Source organism: Lethenteron reissneri, chromosome 11 (assembly GCF_015708825.2).
Source record: "Lethenteron reissneri isolate LAM-NWPU_2019-01 chromosome 11, ASM1570882v1, whole genome shotgun sequence".
Taxonomy (NCBI): domain Eukaryota; kingdom Metazoa; phylum Chordata; class Hyperoartia; order Petromyzontiformes; family Petromyzontidae; genus Lethenteron; species Lethenteron reissneri.
The window spans coordinates 12,436,045-12,457,489 of NC_083789.1; the positions used below are offsets into that span (position 1 = coordinate 12,436,045).

The window sequence follows — 21,445 nt, forward strand, 5'->3', positions numbered from 1 at the left end:
GAGTATATACCGCCCCCTGGAGGCCAAACCGACGAACTGCAAACTGATGAAGGAGAACACAAGGGCAAGAGCGTATTACCCTCGGATGAAGCCAAGGCAACTCAACCGATAGTAACGCAAAAGGAACTTTCAACCGAGCCGCCCGAAACCACGAAGGCCTTGGACCCAGACCCAGGACAAGGAGTCTCCATAATAGAAGAACAAATCGAACAACAAATTGAAGCAGCAGACGCCCTCGAGAACGACACTCAACGAAATGAGCTTCGTCAACTGCTCCACAAATACCACTTCCTGTTCTCAGAAGACCCCTATGATTGCGGCAAAACCGGCCTACACGTGGTATCTATTCCCACACTGGAAGGAGCGCCAGCGGTATATGTGAAACAATACAAGATTCCACTGGCTGCCTACGAATCAATCCAAGAAACCTTGGAGAACCTACTCAAGAAGAATATAATTCGAGAATGCAACTCAACCTACAACTCACCGATTTGGCCTGTATTGAAACCCACAGGCAAGTGGCGACTCACCATCGACTATAGGCAACTCAACAAAACGGTTCCCCTATCTCGATGGCCAATGGCAGAAATCGACCAGAATCTCAACCAAATAAAAGGCGCAAAAATTCTCACCACCATGGATCTATCAAATGGCTTCTGGACCATGCCCGTGAAAGAAGCGGATCAATACAAGTTGGCATTTACATTCAATGGAATACAGTATACTTGGAACCGATGTCCATTTGGATACTCAAATTCACCTGCGGACTTTAACATATTCCTACACAAGGCAATGGACGACGCAAAAGAGCGAGGTACCATCGTCTATGTCGACGATATACTGGTCAAGGACTCCTCATGGGAAGAACACCTCGAGAGCCTCCAGCATACCCTCGAGCAGTTAAAGGAAGCAGGCGCAAAGATTTCAATACAAAAAGGACAGTGGGCACGCAAAAGGGTGGACTACCTCGGGCTCCAGGTCGGCACTGAGGGAATGTTACCCCAAACCAAAAGACTTGAAGCCCTCCTCGCACTCAAATCGCCCACCACAGTCACGACCCTTCGGAGCTTCTTAGGGATTTGCAACTACCTTCGACAGTTCGTGGACGACTACGCAGGAATCGTTCGACCCTTAGTCAAACTACTGCAAAAAGACGAACCATGGGAGTGGGGACAGGAACAGGAAGCCGCAGAAAAAGAATTAAAACGACAGATCACAGAGGCATCCTGCCTAGCATACCCAGAGAAAGGGAAAGAATACTACCTGGAGACCGCATACTCAGATCATAGTATCAGCTCGGTACTGTACCAGAGACAGGAAGCAGAGAAACGAGTTATTGCCTATGCCAGCAAAGCCCTCCGGGGAGTGGAGATGAAGTTCTCCGAGTGTGAGAAGGCGATATTTGGAAACATCTGGGCCATACAACATTTTCGGAACTTGTTGAACGGAGAGAAGATCATCCTGGAAACGAATCATGAATCCTTGGCATACCTCAACAGTAAGAAGATTCGAGAGGGCCGCGTAACCAGCAGCCGAATAGCCAGCTGGGCACTGACACTCCAAGGCATACCAATCACAGTGAAATACGCAAAAAACAAGAAAAGTCCAATGGCCCAAGGTCTTGCCGATTTACATGATTGTACCTTTGACAGCATAGAAGCAGAGGACGAAAAGATACCTCCGGAGGACAACAGGTACCTGCCCTTCAGGAAGGAGACATGTGCCGACCTACCAGTGGTATACATCGATGGATGCTCCAAGATGAAGGAGAACAAGCTTCACGCTGGGTCAGGAGTCATTTGGGAAACTGGCCCACTCACAGGGATTCAAGAGGGATTTCAGCTGGGGCCAAAGTCAAACCAGTATGCAGAGTTGGTCGGGGTACACATCGCTGTCCAAATGGCATCCGATAACCAAATACGGACCATGGTGGTGTGCACTGATTCCAACTACGTACAGCACAGCTTCCTGCACCACCTACCCATATGGAAAAAAAACGAGATGAAGAACCATAGGAATAAACCAATTCGCCATCGAGAACTATTCGAGGCCATAGATAAGATGGTTCAGAACAAGGATATGAAGATATTTTGGAAGAAAGTCAAAGGGCACTCCAAGATACCTGGTCAAGAGAAAACTGGGAACGACCAAGCAGATGCCATAGCAAAAGTGGGAAGCCTGGAAGGCACCCCGTGGAAGCTAGAAGACCAAACCGACAGAGACGGACAACAAGAGTCGACGAACCAAGACATCGCCGTGATAAGACTGGTCACAAGAAGTGGGAAGAACCCGGCAGAAGCTGGAACCAGAGCCCAATTGAACAGTGCCCAGCCTTCCGAAGACCTGATCAGAATGCAACAAGAGGACGAAACACTAAAGACACTCGCCGATCATATCCAAGATCCAGCAGGAAAACCAATCACTACTGACAACTTGAATGACAACAAAGAGCTCGAGATCATGCATAGCCAAATCAAAAGGTTCTCAATGCGAAAAGGGCTACTGGTATACACAAACGAAAAAGACGGTCGACCTAGATGGGTAGTCCCCTCTCAATATCGAGAAATAATGTTACAACACGCCCACAATGAACCGTGCAGCGGCCACCGATGCGAGGTGAATACGGGACAGATGCTGCGACAGGTGGCCTACTGGCCAAAAATGGGGGAAGACATACACAAACATGTGTCCAACTTGTTGAACAGTAAAGAATTCCATATGGTGAAATTATCCCTCAGCGAATCAGAGATTAACATAACAGATCTTACTTGGGCGACCGAAGAGGCTGGATATCAGCGAAATCAACAGATGGGGATGGGAATCACAGGGGCAACAGGGATGATCATACTAGTCCTGGCTATTCTAACCTTAACATACCATGTGGCCAAAATGAATGCCGAACTTAAAAGACTAATCGCAGGGACAAGCCACCTACCATTCAAGCCCAGGAACAGGGATAGAGCCAAGGCCTGATGATGCCACCCAAGAATAACCGTAAAAACTATCTTTTTTAACGATATCTCCTATAACACGTAGTCAATAGAATAATTTTTCCCTCCCTTATCGTTTTACCTTCCTTTAGAATTTTTTTTTTCCTTTTTCTTTCTCTCTCTTGTCACATATAACCATGTTAAGTTGTGACACGTACGCGCGCGTTGTAAAGAATAGCAGCAAAACTTGAGGACAATCGATGGTTCATGATGGAAGAAGGGTATACATTTTTTTTTAAAAATAACCCGTGGCCATTTGACCACTGGTCATTTTTAAAAGGGCGGAATGTTGTATACTAACCCTTCTTCCAAAATTGAGATTAATAATATTTGATGATATTTTTATATATTATCTTTTTACTTGTTTTTTAATGAATGAAACACACCAAAAGCGCAGCAAACTGCAAAACACCAGGTGTTGTTAAGTAATGAACTGGAGGAGGGCTAGGATGGCAGAATTTGCAACCTTGCTTCAAGGAAAGATAAGGCCTGATGAACGGGCACATGTCACCCGTGCAGGCGGCAGAGACAGTGGGAGTGTCAGCCAGACATAGTTAAGGCAAAAAGCCCAACCATCCTGCATGGTTTTAAAGTAACGTCAAAATTCGAAATTCAACAACAGAGTAGGCTAAAGTATCGATCCTCGCGCTCGCTCAAATTGGAGACCAGGCTGCGAGCTACATCAATGAACCATTGCCATTTGCTAATCCAATACTGAATGTTAATATTACTGAAGTCAAAACGAATTCTATGACCTCAGCACATGGGCAAATAATAGGGCAGTGTCGACTCAAAGGCAATGGAAGAAAGCAGAGGCGCCTTTGTCTAAATCACAACCACAGAAAGCCAGGAATCATCACTGATTGTGTGTTTAGGGATTCCGAGCTAGTTAGAACACGTGCACACAGGGGGGAGGTAGAAGTACGCCTTGTCCTCCTGTAGCTGAGGGAACGAAAATAAGTGGGTCAGCTCAAGGCTGTGTGCACAGGGGAGGGAGCTGATTTAAACAACCCTGCACGTCTGAACGTGAGGGGGCCTTTGACCTGAAATTAAGAATAACACTCCCAGAGCAGAAGGTTGGATGGCCACAGTGAGGAGAATAAGAGTGTTGTATATCTCTCAAGGAGGCAGACCCAGCTGAACAACAAGGCTGCGGGGGTCACCAGAAGTTCGCGTTCGCCTAGTTAAGACAAAAAGCTCAATTATTCTGTATTGCTATTAAAGTAACGTTAAAGTCGGAATTTAACAACAGGGTAGGCTAAAGTTATTGATATTCACACCCACTCCAATTAAACCAGGCCACAAGTTACGCCTACTGAACCATCACCATCATTAAGTCAATATGAAATGTTATTTCCATACTTTAATACTTTCTATACAACTCGACCCGAAGCATATGACAATCAGAACCTTCCTAAGTCAAAATTGAATCGCACCCAGACAGGAGCGAATAGTCGATTTAAGGTTGAAGAGGGAAGGAAATTAAGAGCACAGCGAACTGCAAACGTAAGCAAAAAGCCGGGAACGACACCAGCCCAGCAACAGCGAGTCGGGCTTCGACAGGCCATAAAAGTAGAAATAATAACTCCCGGGGTCAGGGGACACAAGAAGAAGCAGGCAGACAAAAACCAGAACTGACTCCAAGGTTCAACCGCCCTCACCTACAAGGAGTGACGGAAATTAATGAGGCCTTGAGTTAACGGCGTCAGCTGGACAGCAACAACCACGGCGAGCAGAGATAGGGTGGGGCAAAGACTGCGGGGCTATGGAATGCAACTTCGTGTCAGTAAAGCCCTGACAAACAAGTTAAGTTAAAGACATCACAATACATAATATCGTACATAACATCAATGTTAACGCTATTCACCGTAAACTATATTCCGCTTATATAACCATGCAGACACCAAGGAATACGAATTCCTAGGATCAAGAAACTTACCCCTTAACCTAAGATATCGGAAATAAATTAATAGTAATAAGCATATGCATGAAAAGACAAAAGTAAAACTTATGGAAAAGCCAGGATAACGGGATGAATCACCACCAGGTCGAATATAAATACATAATTTAAAAAAACGATGTTAAACCCAGGGTCGGAGAGAAAGGGAGATCCCGGCCGTCTTTGTATCCCCGCAGCGCGGGATAGGAGTGTGTATACGCTCGGGGAAACACCTCCACTTGAGTCAAGCACCACGATGGGAAACGACAGACCTTAGGTTACATACAGAATCATAACTGTGAAATAGTAAGGGACAAATGTTAACTTAAAACTTCTTAACCATTTCTTTGTGCGCCGGGTCGGAGAGAGTGTTGCCCCTCCCTCCAGGTTGTGCAACACGAACAAAGACGCCTATGAGACGATTTGTAACGTCTGTGTTTTGGGTTCATGAAGAAGGCCAGACAAGAGATAATATTGCACCCAGACAGAGAGACGACTTCGAGGCAATTTGTAACATCTGATTGTTTGCTCGTGGGTTTTATGGAGGGAGTGTGACAACGGAATATACCGTACGGACACACACATGGACACACCTGCCTACGGACAGATCCTGACACAGCAAAAATCGAAAGAAGCCCCGCCTTGTGGGCGGGATCCAGGGGGATTTTTCGGCATAAAGGAAAGGATCCTGAGCATTGGAAACTGGTGCGACCAGCGGGTCGGCTCACGTGGGGGGTGCGACCAGCGGGTCGGCTCAGGAGCGAGCTCGACCGGGAGGGTCGGCTCAGGAGCGAGTGCGACCAGCGAGTCGGCTCGACTCATCTTCAGCTCGTCTGGGACTCAGCCGAGTTCGATCGGCTTACCAAAGCCGGCTCTCGGGGCTCGACTCAAGCGGCTCCCCATCTCCTCTGCAGGCGGGCAAGACCCGCTTGACAGCTCAACTCGGCCTGCGTGGGTCAACCTCTGCCGAGTCGGAGGTCTCTGCTGCCGCCGGAGTGGTGAGGGTCGCGGTTTGGCGACGAGGCTCCGTGCACACGACGACCCAACACTGCACACTGCGAGCGAGTTGTGGGCGCCACCTACCGACCGGGTTCCGAACTGCGACAGCGTATCAACGGGCATCCGAACCAGTTCACCACGGTGACAGGGGAGCGACTGATACGTATGACGCGCACCGCCCCCTCACCACACGACCACCAGGCGTCTGTTTGACATAAAGAATCGACTCCGAACACTGACCATTCAAGACAACTCTTACCACTCAAACACACTCGAACCCATAAGCCATCTGTGGCTGGGAAGGCATCACAACGAGACCGAGTGATGGCCATCCGTCGTTTATAAAAGTATTCGTAATTTTTATCTTTAAAATTTAGTGGGCTGTACTCTTAATCGCATAAATTCCCAACAGATCCATCAATACGAACTAATTCTTGGCACCTCCTTCCGCCGAGCCACGCTCACGTGGGGAGTGGTGGCCCACCGGATCCTTATCAGGTGATCTGGTCCCCAATTAGTAAACTTGGTATAAGATAACGATCTTCGGAAAAGGAGCACCGTCGCAGGCCCTTACTCCGAGCCGTTCTGTTGTCAGATAACCTGCCGATGTATCTGTTGAGATTGATGCCTTTAAGAATAATAACTGTTTTTGATTGTGTTTTTTTTTTATTGCCGTATAATCTTTCAAGTATCTTTCAGTCATAATCGCCGCACGTACTCGCATCCTCTACAGAATATTCAACTGTCCCGTGACCCAAGGTGCTAACAACGTGATAAGGGTTGCGTATGATCAATAAGGAGTGCGGTACTGCGTGAACAATATTGAGTATAATCATTCATTAACGTTAAGGTTTTCTTAGCTTAGTATTTGCATATTTTAACGACTCTCTCTCTCACTAACAACCATCGCGTTATGCGGGATCCATGTGCCGTTGTCAAAGTGAAATCAGACAATCGTTGATGATACTGTATTGATGCCGTGTTGACGTTCCGGGATTGAGAGTTCGCATACTATATCATAGTTAAGGTTGAATTAGTAATAAATTGATCAATACAGAAGTGGTTGTGTGATTCTTTCCTGAAATCTATGCATAAGATCTGCTTCTGCGTTGAGATCTGAACTTGGTGACCTTAATAAACACACTAACACATACTCAGTAAATGTTAAAGCGATAACGGGGTGAATCGGGGACCTAAAATATAACCACGAATACACACTCTGGGAATGTTAAAGCGAGAATGAGACGAACCTAGACAACGATGCCGAGTTAATCTAAGTCAATCTTGCATACTTACACCACACCTGCATAACTGCATACGATTAATTGCCTTATTCCGATCGATAACCCACCCTGATCACCGAGGCGGGGTCTGGTTATCATAACGACTTGCATTATCATAATTACACCCACTCGCATAATTAATACGATTACCTCTCGAATTGGCATAATTAAAATGTGCATAATTACATAAATTAACATATTTCCGGATAATTACACATTTGGCCAAATTTCATTTAATTATTATTATTTTCACTGAATATTCATAACCCACATATACAACATAATAATTTCACCCACGCACGCATACAACATAACAAATTTTGATAACCAACATATACAACACACGCTAGGATCTCCACCCACGTGGTTTCCACCTCTTACGTCCATGCTTAAATGTCGTCCCTTTCTGTTTGTGCCTCAGCGAGGTTGGGCTTGTCAGGGGTATCACTGCCCACAGAGCCCCCATTCTCCATACCTCCTTCAGGACCATGGTCCCCTTTCTCCACACCCCCTCCAGGACCAGAGGCATTGAGGTCCCCTTTCTCTGTATCCTCACCTGGATCAGAGTCCTTGAGGTCCTCTTTCTCTGAACCCCCTCCTGAACCGAGGTCTTTGAGGCCCCCTTTCTCTGTATCCCCTCCTGGACCATTGTCTTTGAGGTCCTCTTTCTCTGTATCCCCTCCTAGACCAGAGTCTTTGAGGTCCCCTTTCTCTGTATCCCCTCCTAAACCAGAGTCTTTGAGGTCCCCTTTCTCTGTATCCCCTCCTGAACCAGAGTCTTTGAGGTCCCCTTTCTCTGTATCCCCTCCTAGACCAGAGTCTTTGAGGTCCCCTTTCTCCGTACCACCTCCTGGACCAGAGTCCTTGAGGTCATCTTTCTCCGTACCACCTCCTGGACCAGGGTCCTTGATGGCCCCTTTCTCTGTGCTCACTCCTGGAATAGGGCCTCCTCCTCCTGTTTCTCCTCCAGAATTGGGGACCTGGTGGATTTCTTTCCCCATCTCCCCCATCTGTCCATGGTCTCCCGTTGTATCTCCATGGCTAGGGTGGCCAGGGTCCACAATAGCAATGCCCCCTTCCGAGCCGAGGTCCCTTCGGTCCCGTCTCGCCAGGCCCTTGCCCACACGCTCCAGCAGAGCGGTGATGGCGTTGAAGACTGCGGAGAGCCAGGCGAGGCCAAAGATGATCCACATGGCCACCATGGTCTTGTAGAGCGGCGTGTAGTGGACACTCGGGTTGCTTCCTGTGGGCCGGAACAGGAAACCTCGGAATGAACCTGGAACTGGGGACCCGCTCTGTTGCCAAATTGGAGCCTTGCGGGCTGCTCATTACCACCGCGTTCTCTTTCTGAGTGTCCATGGCGAGGAGAGAGGAGGAGGAGCAGTGGGCTATAAATAAAGGAGAAAGTGCATGGCAGGGGGGATCACGCGGGGACTGGGATGTGAACCGGAGTTATTGAGCAGAAGTTGGAGGGGTAGGAGGGTGCAGGCTATGCCATGGCTAAGATTTTTATGTGTGTGGGGAGAGTTAGCGCCACCAAACAGACTGATACACAATGTGAAAAAAGTGCCTTACTAACACTAAACACACTGGTGCACAACGTGAAACCAGTGCCTTACTAATACTAAATACACTAGTGCACAACATGAAACCAGTGCTGAAGACAGGCGGGAGGAAGGGGCACTGGTGGTCTTTAATGGGGGCGGCCGTCAAACCAAACATGTTAATAAATTTCACCCTATGAGAGCTGCGGTATCTCTAACCTTAACTTCATCCCTGACCCGAACTCTAACCCGATTTATAACCGCAGCCACCACACCATTAGCACTCGGCCGATCTCTGGTGGTAGCCCCTGCCCACGGCCCACGGCTCACGACGAGGAAGTGGTGACCTCACCGACCACGTAGTCCCCGAAGCCGATGGTGCTGAGTGTGACGAAGGAAAAGTAGTAGCTCTCGGTGTAGCTCCACCCCTCCACCGCCATGAAGATTACGGCTGGGAAGAGCACGAAGATCATGAACCCCAGGCCCACGAAGGCCATCGTGGTCAGGAGCCGGATTGAGCTCTGGAAGAGGAGCAGAAGAGGTGGTATGGAGTTTTGGGTGTAGAGGAGCTCGGGCATTGGAGCAGAATTCGGCTTCGGTTTTGGAAGTCAAGGTGATGGAGAATGGGTAGTTGAGTTTAGGTGGTTGGGTCTGGGTCAGTCATGGAGTTTGTGTGATTGGGGCTGGGTCAGTGGTGGAGTTTGTGTGATTGGGACTGGGTCAGTGGTGGAGTTTGTGTGATTGGGGCTGGGTCAGTGGTGGAGTTTGTGTGATTGGGGCTGGGTCAGTGGTGGAGTTTGTGTGATTGGGTCTGGGTCAGTCATGGAGTTTGTGTGATTGGGGCTGGGTCAGTGGTGGAGTTTGTGTGATTGGGACTGGGTCAGTGGTGGAGTTTGTGTGATTGGGACTGGGTCAGTGGTGGAGTTTGTGTGATTGGGACTGGGTCAGTGGTGGAGTTTGTGTGATTGGGGCTGGGTCAGTGGTGGAGTTTGTGTGATTGGGACTGGGTCAGTGGTGAAGTTTGAGTGGTTGGGGCTGGGTCAGTGGTGGAGTTTGTGTGATTGGGACTGGGTCAGTGGTGGAGTTTGTGTGATTGGGACTGGGTCAGTGGTGGAGTTTGTGTGATTGGGGCTGGGTCAGTGGTGGAGTTTGTGTGATTGGGGCTGGGTCAGTGGTGGAGTTTGTGTGATTGGGGCTGGGTCAGTGGTGGAGTTTGTGTGATTGGGACTGGGTCAGTGGTGGAGTTTGGGTGGTTGAGTCTGGATCAGCGGTGGAGTTTGTGTGATTGGGGCTGGGTCAGTGGTGGAGTTTGTGTGATTGGGACTGGGTCAGTGGTGGAGTTTGTGTGATTGGGGCTGGGTCAGTGGTGGAGTTTGTGTGATTGGGACTGGGTCAGTGGTGGAGTTTGGGTGGTTGAGTCTGGATCAGCGGTGGAGTTTGTGTGATTGGGGCTGGGTCAGTGGTGGAGTTTGTGTGATTGGGGCTGGGTCAGTAGTGGAGTTTGTGTGATTGGGACTGGGTCAGTAGTGGAGTTTGTGTGATTGGGACTGGGTCAGTGGAGGAGTTTGGGTGGTTGAGTCTGGGTCAGTGGTGGAGTTTGTGTGATTGGGACTGGGTCAGTGGTGGAGTTTGGGTGGTTGAGTCTGGGTCAGTGGTGGAGTTTGGGTGGTTGAGTCTGGGTCAGTGGTGGAGTTTGAGTGGTTGGGGCTGGGTCAGTGGTGGAGTTTGAGTGGTTGGGGCTGGGTCAGTGGTGGAGTTTGGGTGGTTGAGTCTGGGTCAGTGGTGGAGTTTGGGTGGTTGGGGCTGGGTCAGTGGTGGAGTTTGAGTGGTTGGGGCTGGGTCAGTGGTGGAGTTTGGGTGGTTGGGGCTGGGTCAGTGGTGGAGTTTGGGTGGTTGGGGCTGGGTCAGTGGTGGAGTTTGAGTGGTTGGGTCTGGGTCAGTGGTGGAGTTTGAGTGGTTGGGTCTGGGTCAGTGGTGGAGTTTGAGTGGTTGGGTCTGGGTCAGTGGTGGAGTTTGAGTGGTTGGGTCTGGGTCAGCGGTGGAGTTTGGTTGGTTGAGTCTGGGTCAGTGGTGGAGTTTGTGTGATTGGGACTGGGTCAGTGGTGGAGTTTGTGTGATTGGGGCTGGGTCAGTGGTGGAGTTTGTGTGATTGGGGCTGGGTCAGTGGTGAAGTTTGAGTGGTTGGGGCTGGGTCAGTGGTGGAGTTTGTGTGATTGGGACTGGGTCAGTGGTGGAGTTTGTGTGATTGGGACTGGGTCAGTGGTGGAGTTTGTGTGATTGGGGCTGGGTCAGTGGTGGAGTTTGTGTGATTGGGGCTGGGTCAGTAGTGGAGTTTGTGTGATTGGGACTGGGTTAGTGGTGGAGTTTGTGTGATTGGGACTGGGTCAGTGGAGGAGTTTGTGTGATTGGGGCTGGGTCAGTGGTGGAGTTTGGGTGGTTGGGGCTGGGTCAGTGGTGGAATTTGGGTGGTTGGGGCTGGGTCAGTGGTGGAGTTTGGGTGGTTGGGGCTGGGTCAGTGGTGGAGTTTGTGTGATTGGGACTGGGTCAGTGGTGGAGTTTGGGTGGTTGAGTCTGGATCAGCGGTGGAGTTTGTGTGATTGGGGCTGGGTCAGTGGTGGAGTTTGTGTGATTGGGACTGGGTCAGTGGTGGAGTTTGTGTGATTGGGACTGGGTCAGTGGAGGAGTTTGGGTGGTTGAGTCTGGGTCAGTGGTGGAGTTTGTGTGATTGGGACTGGGTCAGTGGTGGAGTTTGGGTGGTTGGGACTGGGTCAGTGGTGGAGTTTGGGTGGTTGAGTCTGGGTCAGTGGTGGAGTTTGTGTGATTGGGACTGGGTCAGTGGTGGAGTTTGAGTGGTTGGGGCTGGGTCAGTGGTGGAGTTTGGGTGGTTGGGGCTGGGTCAGTGGTGGAGTTTGGGTGGTTGGGGCTGGGTCAGTGGTGGAGTTTGAGTGGTTGGGTCTGGGTCAGTGGTGGAGTTTGAGTGGTTGGGTCTGGGTCAGTGGTGGAGTTTGAGTGGTTGGGTCTGGGTCAGTGGTGGAGTTTGTGTGATTGGGACTGGGTCAGTGGTGGAGTTTGGGTGGTTGAGTCTGGGTCAGTGGTGGAGTTTGGGTGGTTGAGTCTGGGTCAGTGGTGGAGTTTGAGTGGTTGGGGCTGGGTCAGTGGTGGAGTTTGAGTGGTTGGGGCTGGGTCAGTGGTGGAGTTTGGGTGGTTGAGTCTGGGTCAGTGGTGGAGTTTGGGTGGTTGGGGCTGGGTCAGTGGTGGAGTTTGAGTGGTTGGGGCTGGGTCAGTGGTGGAGTTTGGGTGGTTGGGGCTGGGTCAGTGGTGGAGTTTGGGTGGTTGGGGCTGGGTCAGTGGTGGAGTTTGAGTGGTTGGGTCTGGGTCAGTGGTGGAGTTTGAGTGGTTGGGTCTGGGTCAGTGGTGGAGTTTGAGTGGTTGGGTCTGGGTCAGTGGTGGAGTTTGAGTGGTTGGGTCTGGGTCAGCGGTGGAGTTTGGTTGGTTGAGTCTGGGTCAGTGGTGGAGTTTGTGTGATTGGGACTGGGTCAGTGGTGGAGTTTGTGTGATTGGGGCTGGGTCAGTGGTGGAGTTTGTGTGATTGGGGCTGGGTCAGTGGTGAAGTTTGAGTGGTTGGGGCTGGGTCAGTGGTGGAGTTTGTGTGATTGGGACTGGGTCAGTGGTGGAGTTTGTGTGATTGGGACTGGGTCAGTGGTGGAGTTTGTGTGATTGGGGCTGGGTCAGTGGTGGAGTTTGTGTGATTGGGGCTGGGTCAGTAGTGGAGTTTGTGTGATTGGGACTGGGTTAGTGGTGGAGTTTGTGTGATTGGGACTGGGTCAGTGGAGGAGTTTGTGTGATTGGGGCTGGGTCAGTGGTGGAGTTTGGGTGGTTGGGGCTGGGTCAGTGGTGGAATTTGGGTGGTTGGGGCTGGGTCAGTGGTGGAGTTTGGGTGGTTGGGGCTGGGTCAGTGGTGGAGTTTGTGTGATTGGGGCTGGGTCAGTGGTGGAGTTTGGGTGGTTGAGTCTGGATCAGCGGTGGAGTTTGTGTGATTGGGGCTGGGTCAGTGGTGGAGTTTGTGTGATTGGGACTGGGTCAGTGGTGGAGTTTGTGTGATTGGGACTGGGTCAGTGGAGGAGTTTGGGTGGTTGAGTCTGGGTCAGTGGTGGAGTTTGTGTGATTGGGACTGGGTCAGTGGTGGAGTTTGGGTGGTTGGGACTGGGTCAGTGGTGGAGTTTGTGTGATTGGGGCTGGGTCAGTGGTGGAGTTTGGGTGGTTGAGTCTGGATCAGCGGTGGAGTTTGGGTGGTTGGGGCTGGATCAGTGGTGGAGTTTGGGTGGTTGAGTCTGGGTCAGTGGTGGAGTTTGGGTGGTTGGGGCTGGGTCAGTGGTGGAGTTTGAGTGGTTGGGGCTGGGTCAGTGGTGGAGTTTGAGTGGTTGGGGCTGGGTCAGTGGTGGAGTTTGGGTGGTTGGGGCTGGGTCAGTGGTGGAGTTTGGGTGGTTGGGGCTGGGTCAGTGGTGGAGTTTGAGTGGTTGGGTCTGGGTCAGTGGTGGAGTTTGAGTGGTTGGGTCTGGGTCAGTGGTGGAGTTTGAGTGGTTGGGTCTGGGTCAGTGGTGGAGTTTGAGTGGTTGGGTCTGGGTCAGTGGTGGAGTTTGGGTGGTTGAGTCTGGGTCAGTGGTGGAGTTTGTGTGATTGGGGCTGGGTCAGTGGTGGAGTTTGGGTTGTTGGGGCTGGGTCAGTGGTGGAGTTTGGGTTGTTGGGGCTGGGTCAGTGGAGGGGTTTTGGTGGTTGGGGCTGGGTCAGTGGAGGGGTTTGGGTGGTTGGGGCTGGGTCAGTGGTGGAGTTTGAGTGGTTGGGTCTGGGTCAGTGGAGGGGTTTGGGTGGTTGGGTGTGGGCGGATGATACAATGTTTGTGCGTGAGAGAATGTAGGTGGATGTTGGACACTAATTAAGGCACCCCCGTCCGTACCTTTTTGAGCCCCTTTTTTCTCAAGACTTCCGCGATCCAGTCGAGGCCACGCAGGATGACCTGGCCAACCTTGTTCAACACCACCACGTTGAGCGGGATCCCGAAGGTGGCAAAGATGATACAGAACACCTTGCCCCCCACGGTGGCGGGGGACAAGTTCCCATAGCCTGGAGGTTGGAGGGGGTGTATACAAAACCATAATTTGGCATTGCTTAGGCCCAAAGGTGCTCCAGGGGCATCGGATTCATGAAACATGGCCATGTGCATCCAATGTTGGATTGTCTTTGTAAATTTACAGAACAAGCGACACAATGCAGTGGCGAGTCTCCCGCCAACCGTTCTTATCGGAGACGCGGGGGAAGGACAACAACAAATTCTAACTGAATTACCTCCTGATTGAGTGTCTGATCTTTACCCATCTGGACTGCTGCTGCAATTCTCTTCTCCTCGGTCTCCCTGCCTATACCCTCACTTCCCTCCAACAATTACAAATGTTTCTGGAAAAGTTATTTTGAATCATGGGACCTCCTTTGCCAGTACCAATATATGAGAATAGGGTTTTCCCCTTTTTTCTGGAAACAAAACATGTGTTAAGAAGTTAAAACACCAAACTGAAACCTTTGAAAACGAATCATGTCTGCATTAACCACAAAACTTGTGGTCAGAATGCAAACAAAAAACATACTCTGATATATGCATTGTCTTTGAAACTGATTGGTCCACACCAGAGACAGCTTTCTTTTGAGCCTCGTCTCAAACGGTGTTAGACCAGAGGTATGCCAAAAAGGCAGTTGGTGTTTTAACAACTTAACACCTGTTTTGTTGCCAGAAAAAGGGGAAACCCCAATTCTCGTTATTTAGAATCTCCCATTTAATTCTCACACTTCACCTCTCCTCATTCAACATCACTGATTTCACCTTTACTACACCACTGTCTTTTTAAATACCGTATACTCGTCTTTAAATCTCTCCATGGCCTTTACCTACCTCGCTCACAATCTTATGTATCTCTTTCCTCCCTGTGCCCAATCCCGTTTTCGATATTTCTCCCTCCTTGCACCCTTCCACGAGAATTCACGTCCCCTGCACATTGAGAAATCCCCCTCCTTAACCTCCTTGCATTCCTCTCTTTAAGGCCTCACCTCTTTTCCATTTCCCAATCCTTTCCTATTCTCCCCCCTCCACTCCTTCCCATCCCTCATTCTTCGCCTCTTTGCCTTTGCACACCCCTTGCCATCTAAATCAGTTGATTTGTGTTACCGCTATCAAACTATGTGAGGTGCCTTGAGCTAAGGTGCTCTATAAATATAAGATAATAGGATGCCCAAAACCGATAATCTAACTCAGGTGGCCAGGTTCATAGCATGGATGGCCCTCGCCCCGAGGGCCCCCCAGCGTACCAATGGTGGTGACGACGGTCCCTGCAAAGAAGATGGCACTGTTGTAGTCCCAATTGGTGAGGTTGGAGATAGTTCCGTCGGCGCCCATCACCCCGTAGATCCGCGCCTCCACGACGAGCTGCGCCCGCGGCACAAAACGGGCGGACACTCATGGAAGGTTGGCCGTGACATAAAAGGGGGGGGGGGCAGTGGGGGGAGCAGCTGTACCCCCTCTATAAATGGGAATAGCATTTGAGGGTCCAAACCGTCCTCTCCAGCTTGAGCATCACTGAGAACACCTTGCTGCTGTTGTATTTGGAGGGGCAGGGGAGGGATGGGAAGGAGTGGGGGGGCGAGGGGAGAGACGAGAAAGGGAATTACACATAGAGAAGAGGTGAGCTTTAAGAGGGAAAAGAAACGTGGTTAAGCAGGGGGACTGCTTAGTGTATATGAGACGTTGATTCTAGTGGAAGTGTGAAAGGAGGGACAAAGATCGAAAATATGATTGGGCACAGGCAGAAAAGGAGGGACAGAGAGAAAGAAAATTGTGAACGAGGTGAGGAAAGTCCATGGAGAGATTTCAAGATAACTGTATTTGGTCAGGCCGGTGTATGTTGCATGTGTAGTGTCATAGCGCCAGCTGGTGGACACCAGCGGCAGCGCTCACGCCGGTGAGCGTGTGCACGGGTGTGTTGGCAGAGCGGAAGAACTAGGGCAAGGGTCGTGGACCCTTACACATCTGGAGGCCCCTGGAACCTGCTAGTAGGTTCGAGAAGGAAGGCGTGGTCAGAGCGGGGCCAGGCCGCGCTGGTAGGATACAAGGAGCTCGAGGCTGCCGGTCCTGGGATTGGACTCGTCGCCGTCATCGCTGTCGTCTCGTCGCCGTCGTCGCTGCCGTCTTCGCTAGATATTGCGCTGCAGGATAGTTGTTGGCTGTCTCAGTCAGCACCGTCAGTGTTAGACGGCCAGTGTTGTGTACAGGCGAGGCGAAGCGCCTGTGGGGAGTGTGTGGACGAGACCGTGAACGTTAATAAAGCGCCTCCTACAAACCTCGTCTCCGAATCATTGACACTGCACATGTATGTTGAACTTCTTTCGCACTGTACGTAGCCAACTGTGCTCGTCGGAGATGCGGGGGAAGGATAACAAACTAAACACAAACAAGCATGTCGGTCCGCCTTGGGTGTAAAACTGCCACACTACACTGTCATGTTTCAAGAGGCCTGTTTTATTGTACTGTGCAGTGTGGGGGATCCATGGTTGTGCTGCTGTACAGCTGCGTGTTACGGTTGTGCATTCCATGTTTTTCATAACCAATTACTTTTACTGTTACAAGATAATCCTGAGTGTGATCATTCTTGACTATACAAGTGTAGTCTATAAGGGAATGCGGTAATACCTGGACATGCGAATATACAATGTACGAAGTTTCAGTATCACGAATTTTGGATGTATTACTTTAGTATGATATTAATCGTAACTAATTAAGTAAAATAACAAATGTTGTACACTGAAACGAAAAAAATATAGCAATCTGCAATATTACATGAATAGGAATGTAATTATGTTTGTTGACCTTTGCGTATCGCGATGGGTCATAGAAAGTTTGTTTGCATTCGCCTCGGCCAATCAAAGCACAGCAACGCGCTATGACGGAGCTGTGGCAATACAACCTCGTGACTGCACCAAACACTACTGGTGAGTGTAAAATATATTTTACGATACAGTACATTACGTATCTTTAACTTGTGTCAGTTTATTTTGAATTTTAATGTGTTTATAGTTTTAAATGGTAAGTTACGCAGGCTGGGAACGCATCCTCAGAGTACTAATGTTATAAGGTATTGAGAATACGAAGTTTCGATATACAAAGCTCCAGGAACGCATCTACCTCGTATTTTGAGGTATAACTGTGAACTTCGCTTGTAGCCGATTTTGTAAGCAAGTGTTGATTCCACAAGCCACGTTTTGTGCCTCACCTTTGATTGATTGTTCAGCACCTGCCAAATTGATTGATTGTTCAGCACCTGCCAAACATCGGGGCCGGCGTGAACCATCACCGCCGACTGTGATGTAATGTCCCAGCTCCTAATGAACCATTAGCGTTGGTCACCAGCATCATAGACAAACAAAGACAAAGTTCCTCCGTATAGCCTGTAACAGACTGTTGGGGAAAGTGTCATTAGCGAGCACCTATAAAGGCCGGCACGGCACACGAGGAGGTTGGTGGCCAGCACCACGCCCGCCCGCCTTTGTCTCCCCAGTGTCGATATTTACACACCTCACCATTTGAGGCTTTAAGTCGACCTAGGGGAGGCCCTGGGCCGATTCAGGTAATGGTCACTGGTGTTGGCCGTGAACGGGAATCGAACTCAGGTCGCCGGGTTCGTAGTGCAGCGAGCAAACCGCTACACTACCGCATCCCATAGACACCAACACCGAGACAACTACAACCTCCTTGGCTGTCCATCGATGACGATGATGACGTTGCTTCTTTTGTGGATGAGGGATTGGGATGGGTTAGCGCCTTTGGTGCTCGTGCCACGTCATGTGGCTGTGGAGGCCAATGCGATAGCCACACACTCTGCTGCAGCTGGGACACGTGTGTTGGATGTCGGGTGACGTTAACCCAGCTTTGTGTTGGTGTCTCTGGGGGCGTCTCTCACATCTACTCTGTGAGATGGTGTCTTCCAGTTTCTGAACCCCTCTGGCACAGGTGGACTACTAGGTGGACCTGTCCAGCGCCAGGGGCTCCAGGCTGGAGTGTTTGATGTTACAGCGCTTCAGCAGGTCCTTGCTGTGGTCCTTGAAGCGCTTTTTCTGTCCTCTAGCAGAGGGTTTGGCTGTGCTGATTTGGCCGTAGAGAACTCGACGGGGGAGGCGGTAATCAGGCCATGCGGATCACGTGGCCGAACCAGCGGAGGTGTCGTTTAGCCATGCTTGCCTCAATGCAGGACGACTTGGTGTTGGTGAGGATCTCAGTGCGGGATACTTTGTCCTTCAAGGTTAGCCCTAGGATGCGCTGGAGGCATCTGATGTGGAAGGCTTACAGGATGTTGATGTGCTGCCTATATGGGGTCCAGGCCGCTGAGCCATAAAGCAGAGTGGAGACACAAACAGCGTTCTAAACTGCCACCTTGGTGTGGGTCTTGAGGTTACTGTTTTCGAAGACCCTGGCCCGGAGGCGTCCAAAGGAAGCGGAGGCTCTATTGATGCGAGTGTGGATTTCATCGTCTCGGGAGCACGTAGGGGGAGATGTCAGAACCAAAGTAGTTGACATGGGGTACCAATTTGAGGTGAACACCATCCATGTTGAAGGTAGGAAGTGAGGTGGACACGGATCACAATTGAGCAATAATTTACGTCTTCTGTGTATTCATTTGGAGGTCGACGGAGCAGTAGAAGGAGGAGACCAGCTTGAGGGTGTGTTGCATGGATTCTGGGGTGTGAGCCAGGAGTGCACAGTCATGTGCATATTGCAGTTTTTTTTGTGTGGGTTTGGAGGCGTCTTAGGTTGAAGAGATTTCCATCCAGACGGTACTGTAGCCGGATTCTGTCGTGTGACAGGCTTGTGATGGCAGCAAGACGCATGCTGAATATGACTGGAGCCAGAATACAGCCTTGCTTGACCCAACCTCCACGTTGAAGGCCTCTGATTGAAGCCCACAATGCACCACTCTGGCATGCATTCCTTCATGGAACTATTTTAGAATGCTCCGAAACTTGGGAGGCACCCCAAGTTTGATAAGCTGCCGCCGGAGTATATCGCTGTTGATGGTGTCGAATGCTTTGGTGAGGTTGATAAAAGCTATGAAGAGGTCTTTGTTTTGCTCCCGACAGATTTTCCTGCAGTCGATTTGCCATAAAGATCATGTCGGTAGTGCTCCCGCATTTCCTGAAGCCGCACTGGGATTCTGGGAGTATTTTTTGGATAGGTGCTCTGCGAGCCGGTAGAGGCATTATCATGGCGAGGACCTTCCCGGCAATTGAAAGGAGGGAGATACCTCTGCTGTTGCCACAAGCCACTTTGCCACGCTTCTTCTTGTAGATAACTAAAATATTTGCATCCTTCCATTCCTGTGGGATGGTTTCGGACAGCCAGATGGACTTGATGAGAAGGTGCAAGCGGCAAAGGAGGAAGTATCCCCCATGCTTCAGGATCTCAGCCGGGATGCTGTTGGGTCCAGCACTTTTCTTCTTTTTCAGGCTTTTGACTGCCTGGTAGACCTCAGAAATTTTTGGTGGAGTGTCGAGTTCATGAAGGGCAGGATATCTGTGAGTGTGTTGATGATGTCGGTGTGGTTGAGGAGGTTATGAAAGTGCTCCTCCCATCTCTCCAAGATCTTTTGGCGGTCCTTGAAAAGCGTGTTTCCATCAATAGACCTGACCACGGTGATGGCTTGTTTTTGGGGACAATAGAGGACTTTGATGGCATCATAAAACACTTGGGTGTTGTTTGTGTCCTCGAGGTTTTGGATCGTATCTGCTTTTGGGACCCACCAGGTATCGTCCATGGCACGGAGAGCACGCTGGGACTCTGTTTTGGCCTTGGAGAGGGAGGATTGGAGAGTGGGGGAGTCTGGGTTGGAAAGGATGGCTTTGTGGGCCTGGCTTTTGTTCTGTAGTAGTGTGTGAATGTCGGCAGCGTTCTTGTCGAACCAGTCTTGGTGACGATTTTTGGTGTACCCGACTAATTCGGAGGCTGCCTTGAGGATGGCTGTGCGCAACTCAGTCCATGTGGTGTTGAGAGTCTAGAGAGTTTGGGGGGAGTTTGGTGGAGAGGAGATGCCGCAGGTTGTTAGCGACAGCTGGATTTTTTAGGGCATTGCAGTTGAGTCTCTTATTTGGGGCCTTCCTTGGATGGCGTGGACGGATCTCAATGTGGAGCTTGGGTCAAGAGCTCCTCATTTTGGTCGCACTAAAGTAGGATGATGTAATCTCGCAGGTGCCAGTGTTGGAGCGGGGGTGTTGCCATGAGTTCATGTGCTTGCCCTTCAACTAGAACAGGTATTGGTGACCACTAGGTGGTGTTCAAAGCATAGGGAGAGTAGCTGCAGCCCATTTCTGTTCTGCTTACCCACCCCATGCCGGCCTAGTACACGGTCCCAGGACTGGTGTTAGGAGCCCACCCCGACATTGAAGTTTCCCATGAGGAATAACTTGTTAGTATGGGATGTGTTTTTAAATGGCAGTGTCTAGAGCTTTATAGCAGGCCTCCTTGTCTGCGTCCAGTGTAGGCGCATCAGCACTGATGAGCGTGGCAGAGCGTCCCCCAGCCAAAGGAATGCACCACGTCATAAGCCGCTCACTAATGCCAACAGGGGATTCAGAGACGCGTTGGAGGAGTCACGTTTTAACAGCAAAACCCACTCGATGGAGGCGGCGAGAATCATCCGGAACACCCTTCCAAAGGAAGGCGTAGCCCTCACCAACCTCTGCGAGAGAGTCTTCTCCAGGTAAGCTTGTTTCACTGAGGGCTGTAATGTCGATGTCGTATTTCCTGAGCTCATAGGCCACAAGGGCTGTCCTTCTGTATGGTCTGTCGGTTTTTTTCTTTAGAGTCCAGGAGGCTGCGGACATTTCATGAAGAAACCTGAAGGGGCAAACGAGTCTTGAATGTTATTGAGCTTCGGCCGCTGAATGGGATGCTCCGGTGGTAGCAGCTAACCACCCAGAGTGAGTGGAACGGACAATTTTTAGACCACATTTTCTAGGTCCTTCCCCGTCAGGGGTGAGCAGTGCGGGGCTGCTCAGACACGATGGAAGCTGTTGAAGAGACACGCTGTCCCATCCTGTGTCTCGGTGACCTAAACTCCATCGCTGCCTCCGTGGAGAGTTTGGATATATTCTCCCAGTCACATCCTTCGCCTGCACCTTCCACCATTCGCTGTTACCATAGGGCTTTAAAAAAGGGGGAGGGGGGGATGGGGAAAGAGGTTGGAGCAAGAAACCTGCATAGGGAGTGGATTATGGTGAGGATAGGGGTGCGCACTCCCTACGCCCACCATCTTCACTCCAGCCAGACAGACTCGGGTGGCATGGGGAACTCACGACGACCTTCGTCTGGCCAGAGCTGCAGGGGACTGCCAGAGATCCGGTTTGTTGAATACCGCCATTGTGGGTCCCCACCACAGATTGGAAGTCAGGGTTTTCTACCCCTAGTCAAAATTTACCCACAAGGCAGTGGGGCAGTGGTTGGCAAGTTGTAGATGCCTATGGGTACCGCCGCAGCTCCGTGGTCCTCTCCTGGTTTGGCCTGGTGTCACGAGACACCAGTTACCGTGGGCTGCCCATGGGGAGGCACGGGAGTCTTGGTGATGGAGAGGCTCTGTACTGGCAAGTAAGACTTACGCACTC

The 21,445-nt window shown here is 50.5% G+C and overlaps 1 protein-coding gene across 1 annotated transcript in view; it reads right to left on the minus strand.

Moving 5' to 3' along the window:
- Positions 1-7,600: 7,600 nt before the first annotated feature.
- LOC133341197 (potassium channel subfamily K member 17-like) overlaps positions 7,601-21,445 on the minus strand; it is a 31,328-nt gene continuing 17,483 nt past the window's right edge. The window contains exons 2-5 of the mRNA XM_061549651.1: positions 15,110-15,227; positions 13,710-13,876; positions 9,108-9,276; positions 7,601-8,454 (exon numbers count right to left, since the gene is read on the minus strand). Of these exons, the coding sequence (XP_061405635.1) occupies positions 7,601-8,454; positions 9,108-9,276; positions 13,710-13,876; positions 15,110-15,227 (1,308 nt within the window). The remainder of the gene's footprint in view (positions 8,455-9,107; positions 9,277-13,709; positions 13,877-15,109; positions 15,228-21,445) is intronic.